Source organism: Spermophilus citellus (genome assembly GCF_964194105.1).
Source record: "Spermophilus citellus genome assembly, chromosome: 1".
Taxonomy (NCBI): Eukaryota; Metazoa; Chordata; class Mammalia; order Rodentia; family Sciuridae; genus Spermophilus; species Spermophilus citellus.
Window position 1 is genome coordinate 246,715,021 of NC_138182.1, and position 9,320 is coordinate 246,724,340.

Consider the following 9,320-nt stretch of genomic DNA (forward strand, 5'->3'; position numbering starts at 1 on the left):
AAATTTTAGAATCTGCTAGTTAGGTTTTAGTAGTCTTGTACAGTAAAAAGTTTTGAGAGTGTACTATGATTTGGAGCACAGATACCCCATTTTGGTTACCTGTTTAAAAGCAAGAAGAACAGGTGTAAGAAGCTTCTGTGGCACGTACAGCATTTGAAATGCCCTGGAAACTAGTGGCATATATAAGTAATTGTACTTTTCAGAAGTTAGAAGGAGATAAGGTAATATAAATTAGATTTACTAAGAGTTCTTTGTTAGAATTTCAGCACCTTGAAGAGTCCATAATTTCTCTAAGCCTCCTTTCATTTTTCAATTAAGGTGAAATCTCCAGGATTTGTAATCATACTTCTTAGGGTCTGCAAGGTCTTACCTCCCTGTCCGGCCTCAGGTCTTCCTCTCTTCTTTGCTCACTGTGCTTAGGTCTCCTGGAGGTTCTGAATGTGTCAAACTCTTTCTTGTTCCAGAACCTTCACATTTGCTAGTCCCGTCTCTTTATTTGGGAATCTATCCCATTTCATCACATGGCTGCCTTCTTGTCTTTTAGGTCTCTTTTTGAAATCTTCCCTCTTGAGGGAGACCTTTGGGATCCCTTTTCTCTAATAGCCCCCACACTTTGTCTCAGAACCTGTTTATTTCTGTAAGTTATCCCCATTTATGATTCTTCTTTATTGCTGTTTCTTCCCTTGGAATCCAACACCCTGATGACAGAAGCCTATGATTTTTTTTGGTGTGGGGGGGTACTGGGGATTAAACTCAGGGGCATTCAAGTACTGAGCCACATCTCCAGACCTATTTTGTATTTTATTTAGAGACGGGGTCTCATTGAGTTGCTTAACATCTTGCCAGTTGCTGAGGCTGGCTTTGAACTTGTGATCCTCCTGCCTGAGCCTCCTGAGTTACTGGGATTATAGGCATGCGCTAGCACACCCAGCTGGGACTGTGATCCCCCAACCCCTGGGTCTGTAATTAATGTCACAGTCTCTGACACTTAGTGAGTATTTAATACTGTTTGATGAATTAAATGCAAAATACATGCAAAAGCCTTTGTACAACACTTGGGTAAAAGGTGTACAGTTTATTCTCTATTTCTTCTATTACTTGACTGGGGTCATACCTCGGTGTGAAAGCAACTTAGTTCCTGTGGAAGTCACTGTCATTCTTGCTTTCCCAGTCTTCTTTTTGGATAAAGGAAAAGGCAGTCTGGGTGTGGTGCTTGGTTACATAGTGATTAGAGGTGAATTGAATGAAGGCAAAGGTGGTAATATTTCAACTATACCATGATGGGAGATACAGGTAGCAATTGCAGAGTTGCAATAAATTGACAGAAGAGCTGTGTTACATGACAGTGACCGTGCTAATATTGAATTACTTTTTACACATGCCTGATTCATTAGGGCTATTTATGAATATAGCAGTTATACTAAAATTTTACATTTGCTTGTTTTTATCACCCAGATCAATCATGTCTCCTAACACATCTGATGTAGAGAAAATATAAACAGTTCATAAGTTGAGGGTTTTGCTTCTAGTATTTGTACTAAAGTTTATTAATATCTTATTTCCAGAAAAGATATGGACAAAGTTGAAGAGACATCTAAAGACATAATAAAATTTACTGCTGAGAAACTTTCTGTGGATGATGTCTCCCAGTTAGTGACATCTCCTCTCTGTGGGGCAATATCCCTGTTTGTAGGTGAGTTGTATTTTAACAGTGTCTATTGTCTGCACGTGGCAGTAGAAATCAGTTAGGGCTGTCCCTCTTCAGCATTAATTGTCAGAGGACTTTGAGCGATAAACCACGATTACCCATGAAAGTGGGTAGAAATTGTTTTAGTGTTCATTTTGTTTACTTTAGTAACCTTCAGATTAACCTATATCAAATTACCAGGCATTAAAAGGGTATGATAGAAGTCATTGCTAGGAGAGAAAGTTGTATATTTTCCAAATGTTGAGTAAAACATATACTTGATTATAATTCTAAAAACAAAAATATTTTTCTTTTTAAATGTCAAATGCTATTACTCAGAAAAGTAATATAGCCTGTTTTGTCATGCAAATGTTTTCAGTAAGCTTGCTTAATCAGTGTTCTCTTATTTCCTTAACATTTTTGGGATGATTATCTGTGATTTTCCTAATCAAGTTTTGTTCTTAGGAAATTTCAAAGCAATTTTCAGACAAAAATTTATGCTGTTTATTTACAATTTAAATATAATCCTTTTAACTCAACCATAATCCTTTTAAATTCTGTTAATGTGTTATTTCTGTTGTCGGGGGGGAAAGCCTAATTGTTTCTTCTTTTTTTTTTAGGGACTACAAGAAATAACTTTGAAGGAAAAAAAGTTATTAGCTTAGAATATGAAGCATATCTACCAATGGCAGAAAATGAAATCAGAAAAATTTGTAGTGACATTAGGCAAAAATGGCCAGTCAAGCACATAGCAGTGTTCCATAGACTTGGGTATGATTTTCTTTACCAGTCTTGAAGTTGAGCATGATTGTTTTCCATATTTGTACGAATGAATGCTGTTTCTGTAATCTTAGGAATCCTATGTTACCGTAAGAGGAAGGTTTGAATATTTTTCTGGAGGACAATGAAGATAGTTCCCAGTACCTTAAAGGCTACTTGTTGGGTTGTAATTTTGGAGAGCCCTTACTGTCTCTTTTGCTGTAACAAAGTGCAAATGTGCCAAGATTTTCAGACCCTGGGGCTAAGGGCCTATGTTAAAGTCCTTGAGGTCTTTGAGAATTGTCTTATGGTCTGTACTCTGTTTATATAAGAATCTGTTATAGATCTGAATCATTGAAGTAATTTCCCTTTTTGTAAAACTAAAAAGATTAGAGTGTAAAACTTTAAAAAGAATCAGCAGTTAAGCCTATATCTGTCATGTTAGTTGTTATTTTGTTGTTAATTATACTTTTGTTAATAACCAGTATTTTTATTAATAACAAGCATGATCAGTCCTATTCCTTAATATCGTTTGCTATTTATTATTTAAATTCTATGTTATTCTTATCATGTGGCAACTTTGTAGCTTTAGGAGTTACCTGGCAGTGTGCTTTGTTAGAGTCAGATATTTATTGGGTCAACAAAAGGACTCTTTTTTTTTTTCTTAGTCCCTAACAAAGGGGATTTGTGGATAGTTGCTAACAAATTGGCCACAAGATCAGCCTCAGCATCCCCTCTGCTGAATGCAACTGGAATGAATTACTGTTTTCTAATTAAATTGGATGTTTGAAATAGAACTACCATATGTTCTAATGTATAACTGGATTTTTTCCTACATGTATATTAGGAGGTGATGGTAATTTTTTTTCATCATCTTTTTCAAGTTTGGTTCCAGTGTCTGAAGCAAGCATAATTATTGCTGTGTCCTCAGCCCACAGGGCTGCATCCCTTGAAGCTGTCACCTATGCCATTGACACTTTAAAAGCCAGGGTGCCCATATGGAAAAAGGTAGGTTAAGAAGTTGCCTCATTTTGCCATGTGGACATTATTTTTCTTAGGAGTTCTTTGATAAAGCATGGGGAATAGGAGAACATACACAATTTGTACTTATGTACTTTCCTTAATAATTGAATCTTGTTTTCTTTATATGTAAAACAGCACATTTATGTAATACCTCCCTTCCAAGTTTGTTAAGCTTGACAAACACAGGCCCCAAAGAATGCATGGCACATAGCAGGCCCAGCAAGCAGAAGCAGTTAGAATTTGTAGACGGCAGTGTTCTCTGGGATCCATGGGTGAAGTATTCCCTTGGGAGAATCCCCTTCAATTAGAGGGTCTTTCTTGTGCAGAGTTGTACATGGTCTCTGACTACTTAGGCAATGGCTAAAATAGAAATTCCTCAGGGCAAAAGAGCTTTTTTCTAAAGCTTCTTTATATGAAATAAATAAATAAAAGGGTTAGATATTGCTGCCTCTGAGAAATGCATAGTGAGTGAATTTAAAAGCATAAATAGAAAATCATAGCTTATTTTTTGTCAATAAGTCAAGCACAAGCATTTCTCTTTTTAAATAGAGCATTCTAAACTCCTCTAATTTCTCCCCTGGTTTTGGAGCATTAACAGTGGCATTGTTCTGTACTTATAAACACGTGTAATTATACTTCTAACCACAGAGTTGCCCATAGCAGTATGGCTATTGGCAAAGCTGAGGAATTAATGAGCAGCTCAGGGGATCAGAAGAGCAGAGGAGAGGAGAGGGCCAAGGCTTTAAAGGGTGAATCTTCTGTCCTTTCAGGAGCCTCTGGCCTCAGTCAGTAGGAAAGATGAGCAAGTAGGACTCTGAACCAGGGCCTAAGGAGTTTCATATCCTAATTTTCTGAATAAAATCTGAAATGTATTATTAGGTTTCAGATTTTAGGAAATAATTGGGGATTAGAGGATAGGATATATGAAAGGAAGCTTAGTAAAGCCCAGATGTATTGTTGCTTTGCTATGAACAAGGCAGTCATAGGCTTTTTACAGAGCCTAAGGCAGGCCCTGGAAGAAGGAGAGGTAGGAAAGGCATTTCAAAATGAGCTTCCAGCCTAGGCAGCAGGGATGGCTTTCTTTACCAAGGATAAAGGAGTTCACAGTGAGCCAACAGAATGTAGAAGAGAGGGTAGCCCCAGGAAGTAAGGGCAAAGGGCAGGAGTTGAGACATACTGTCATTTTTAGGCTTTAAGGACCAGCTGGGTTTTCTATTTGCTTTTCTCTCTCTGTAGAGGGTTGGGGGAATTGCGTGTATTCAGTGATTATGTCCATGAGAGTTAAGATCTTACAGGGAATGTTAAGCTCACCAAATGGAACCAACAGGATACCAGTGCCCAATCCTCATTAGATGGAGCTGAGAGGCCATTCAGACCAAGAATTCAAAATGGCTGTTTTGAGGAAACTCAGCTCCAAAAGAATTCAGAAAAGCAATTCAGAAATTTATCAGAAAATTTAACAAAGAAATTGAAATAATGAAAACAATTTTGAAAAAAGAGACAGATCCTGGAGCTGAAAACTACAGTGAATGAACTTAAAGTCAGTTGACTTTGGAATCTCCTCCATAAGGGTTCTGACTAGGGTGGGAAAAGAAAGCAGTGTGTTCTCTCCCCTCCTTCTACAGGGATCTGAAATCTAGTCTCAGTCTAGCCTCTAGGCTTGGAGATCATCTGAGGTGTAAGAAAGTAGCCGGCAGGTAGGCTCATACTGTATTGAGCCTTTCACACCAGAGTGCATTAGCTGCTTTCACAACTAATGGAATATCCCATTTCCCTTTGGAAAAGTGTACTGCTTAGCAATGTAAGGTAGTAGGTGTGTTGGAAATAAAAAAAATGTTTAAAACTAACAACTTTCCATCTTCCCTTGCATAAACTGATGTCTCTTGTCATGGCCTGAGTGGAATTAATTACTTATCCTCCTGTAGTTGTACTTCGTCTTGATAGAGCTTCTGGGCTCTCATTCCCCCAATTAGGGTTGGGAGTCCTTAAGTGTAGGGAACACGTGTATTCACTTTTCTGTTCTCAGTGCCTTATGTAAAAATGTTGATTGGATTATTAAAAGTGGAGCAGGTTGAAATAGATATGTTATTCATTTGTCTAATTTATTCAAATATATTTTTATTTATTAAAATGATCTATTTTGAGTACCTATTTTGGTTCTGTTTTTTAGGAACTATATGAAGAATCATCATCATCTTGGAAAAGAAACAAAGAATGCTTTTGGGCAACCAACAGTTAATCACTTATGTTTTTTCGAGCACTAAATCTTAAATTTAGTAAAGTTCTATTGTTGATCACATTTTGATCTTTCTTCTCCACAGTTTACTGAAGTTTACTGAAGCACAGGTTATACCTGTGGGACAAATGACAAAAAAGAAAGCAAAATACGTGGGTATGTAGGATGAAGGATTACTTGGGGCTAGCAATAGGGAAGAACTGTGATAATTGAGAGATGTCTGTGGAGATATATCATATCCCTTCATGACTAATTTTCAATTGAAACTCAAATATCATTGAAGTATGGCCCCCTCCTCACTACTTCCATGCCATTGCATTGATGGTGTTAATATCAGGGTGTATTTTGGAAATATTGGTCGAACTGGAAAGTCATTGTCAGTTTTGATATTGTATGTTATATATTTTCAGAACATACATATTTTAAAAAAATAAACCTAAATAAACCCATGATTTTCAAAAGTAAAAAAATAGTACTTTTTTGTTTTTAAAAATTAAATAATACCTAAAATATTTTATATTGCAAAGACTTTTAGTATTTTGGAATCTGTAATTATACCATAATATTCTGTCTTATTAGTTATTAATATTTGTTAATATACAAGTCCATATAAAATTATTGAACCTAACTACCAGCCTAACTAGCAACACTTCATTGGTTTGTGTTAATATGTTAGTTGATTTTTAAAATTTGACCCATAGCTATTTAAACAAATTATATTAAGGAAATTAATGTAAGAGAAATTATATGATTATTTGTTAAAGCATTTTTAGGATAGTTTTCCTTCTTATACTAAACAATGATCAAATTTTTGATTAGTCAACCTACATATGGTGTTTTGATAGATTTGAGTATAAATCCCATACAATTTTTTTTTAAGAGAGAGAGAGAGAGAATTTTTTAATATTTATTTTTTAGTTTTCAGTGGACACAACATCTTTTATTTTATTTTTATGTGGTGCTGAGGATCGAACCCAGTGCCCCGCGCATGCCAGGCGAATGCGCTACCACTTGAGCCACATCCCCAGCCCCCCATACAATTTTTTATGAAAGATTTTCCAGCTTTATTGAGGTATTGCAGTTCTTAAAGTAACAAAATATTGGCCTACTTTGGGCAATGGGCATCATCATAAAATTAGCATTTGCCTATTAAGAACAAAAACTGTAGTTTCAGACAATTAGGTTAAAAGTTTTCCTACTTTCTGTGACAAAAAGAAAAACCTATCTGTAAGGAACTCATTTATTCAATAGATACATATTGAATATCTGTTCTGTGCCAGACATCCATCCTTGTCTTCCAAGAAATATCACAAGGAAGATTCTGCATGTACTCTCTGGCTGGGAACTATAAGATAGCCACATCCACTTTAGGAATCTCCTGTTACTTAGCTCCTATTCCTTGGCCTGTATGGAGAGAGTATGCTAGAAGGACACTGGTAAGAAAGACAAATATCCACCAATTCCTCACTGGTTAGGTTAGTCTTTCTGGTCTCAGCCTTACCCTTTCAGCTCAATGCCTTCCTCTCCTTTCCTAGAGTTGTCACCTGACCCCACTGGAGATCAGGGTTCAGGTATTGGATAAAGTCAGTTGCACTGTATCTGAAAGCATACTAAAGTTAGTGGGCCATTGTAGTTATTTCTAGGATTTACCTATGTTGTTAACATAATGTTTATTATGTTTAATGTATAATGTTAATATGAGATATATGTAGAAGTGAAATATTTCACCTGGAGCATGCTGAATCTGGAACATTTTTTAAAGTTTTATAATGCATTATACTGGACCTAAATAGAATCTTCATTAATCCTTACTTCCTTAGGAGTGGCTGAATTAATTGGTAGTTGAGATATTAAGGGGCTGGTATCATTCTGACATGTAGCCTTTGCAACTTGACTACACAACTAATAGAAGAGTAACCTAAAACAAACAAAAAAAATCAGCCTTTAAGTGGATTGCCTGCAAGGTTTTCAAGGTCACCTTGAAGCTTTGACTGATTAGTAGGTGAATTCATTCAAGAATTGGGAAATTCATATTTATGCTCCAAGTATTTTTAATGGGAAAGATTTCATCATATTTGAAAGTAACAGCTGATATTCAATGAGTGAAATATTCTGTGGATATTTTTGTCTTTTGAATATGATGTTTAGAATCCCAGTATATTTCCAGTATTTTTTGAGAATTGGTGATTAAGAAGGCAGTAGTTTGGGTCTTGATTTTGGATCCCTGAAAATAAACCTATTTGAGAGTTAGAAGGTGGATTTCTGGATATATTTTGAACCTAGTTGTTTCTTCCTTTCCTTTACTACCCCTTCCATGGTCCAGACCTCCAATCTACTTCTTGTGATTGTGGATTTGCTTGGCCTGCTGACAGTCCTGCTGCCATGCTTCCCTCCCTAAAGTAGATCTGTAAGGGCCTTCTCATAGTTAACCACATCCTCAGACCTCACAGTTCTCACCATGGCCTGAAGTCCCGAGCAGTGGGGCCCTAGCCTGCCCCTCACCCCCCATCTTGCTCAAATCTTGCTGCTTTGTGGGGACTGGTGCTGGTAGAATATTTCTACCTTGGAGAAGCTTTACTTGTTCTTTCTAGATTACTCTTCCTACAGACATCCCCATGGTCAGCTTCCTCTCTTTATTTCAGTCTCTGATTAAATGTTACCTCCCACAGAGAGTTTTTCTGGCTACCTCTTTAAAAACTGGGAAACTGTCCCCTTCTCTGATTTTTATTTTGTTGTGGTACTTAGTGATACTTGATGTACTATGTCTGCCACTCAAATATTTGGTGAATGAATTACCAGTGTTATATATTCTGTCCCAAATTAAACATACCTGAAGCATGTATAATTGTCGTATTTTAAAAGTGTGAAAAAACATCTGGATAAATTACTGAATGGGTAGATGAACTTGTCTTTTCCACTCCTTTTCCTACTTTCGTACCATGACATCTAGAATATTAGGATCTCTTTTACAGCAGTGATGAACTTTGGCTGTAGTTAGGTGTATCATCCAGCAGAGGGTGATAGAGTCAGGGTATAGTAAAAACAACTTTGAATCTTCAGTTTTATTTTGCATGAAAAAGTTCAGTTTAGTGGCCATTTTCTTTAATATAAGGTGGGAGTTGTCCTTCAGTGAAAATAGGCCCTATTTTGTGTAAGATGATGTCCAATCTTTCATTAGTATTTTACTTTAAAATTAAAGAGTTATGGTAGGATGAGAGAAGAATTTTTAAAAAATGCTGTTTGTAGTTTTTAACAGGTAATATAGAATAAGTAAAAGGAATTACCCTTAAAAATGAGTAAATATGAGATTATTTTCCAGTGAACTTCATAGGACAAAATGATAGCTTTAATACAGATCTTTGCTAACTTGCTGTGTTAAAAACTACTAATGCTCTCTTTTTTCTAACATTGAATTTAATGTGAGAGAGATGCCACATGTGTTGGTAGTTGTTCTGCAGTAAATTGTCCATAGCTGTTTCATTACCATGAGGTGGTCATGGAGGCATGTGACAGCATGCCTGACAGGAACAGGAGACTTCTGTGCACTGATATAAATGGCAGCACAAATGGATGTTCTACCCAAACTCTGTACGAGAGCACCATTTTATGCAATGA

The 9,320-nt window shown here is 36.4% G+C and overlaps 1 protein-coding gene across 1 annotated transcript; it reads left to right on the forward strand.

The window, feature by feature from the left end:
• Positions 1–1,571: 1,571 nt before the first annotated feature.
• Positions 1,572–6,333, forward strand: LOC308646562 (molybdopterin synthase catalytic subunit). The gene is made up of 4 exons (XM_081289683.1): positions 1,572–1,693; positions 2,308–2,458; positions 3,331–3,454; positions 5,640–6,333. Exons 1-4 carry the CDS (start codon positions 1,573–1,575, stop codon positions 5,706–5,708), a joined length of 465 nt encoding a protein of 154 aa, XP_081145809.1. The 5' UTR covers position 1,572; the 3' UTR covers positions 5,709–6,333.
• The last annotated feature ends 2,987 nt before the right edge of the window (positions 6,334–9,320 follow it).

Bases quoted from the DNA above. Each gene is read 5' to 3' on its own strand.
- LOC308646562 (XM_081289683.1), top strand. From the start codon at position 1,573: ATGGACAAAGTTGAAGAGACATCTAAAGACATAATAAAATTTACTGCT. The intron at 1,694-2,307 runs GTGAGTTGTATT...TTTTTTTTTTAG, and splicing joins GGCAATATCCCTGTTTGTAG to GGACTACAAGAAATAACTTT. The intron at 3,455-5,639 runs GTAGGTTAAGAA...TCTGTTTTTTAG, and splicing joins GGGTGCCCATATGGAAAAAG to GAACTATATGAAGAATCATC.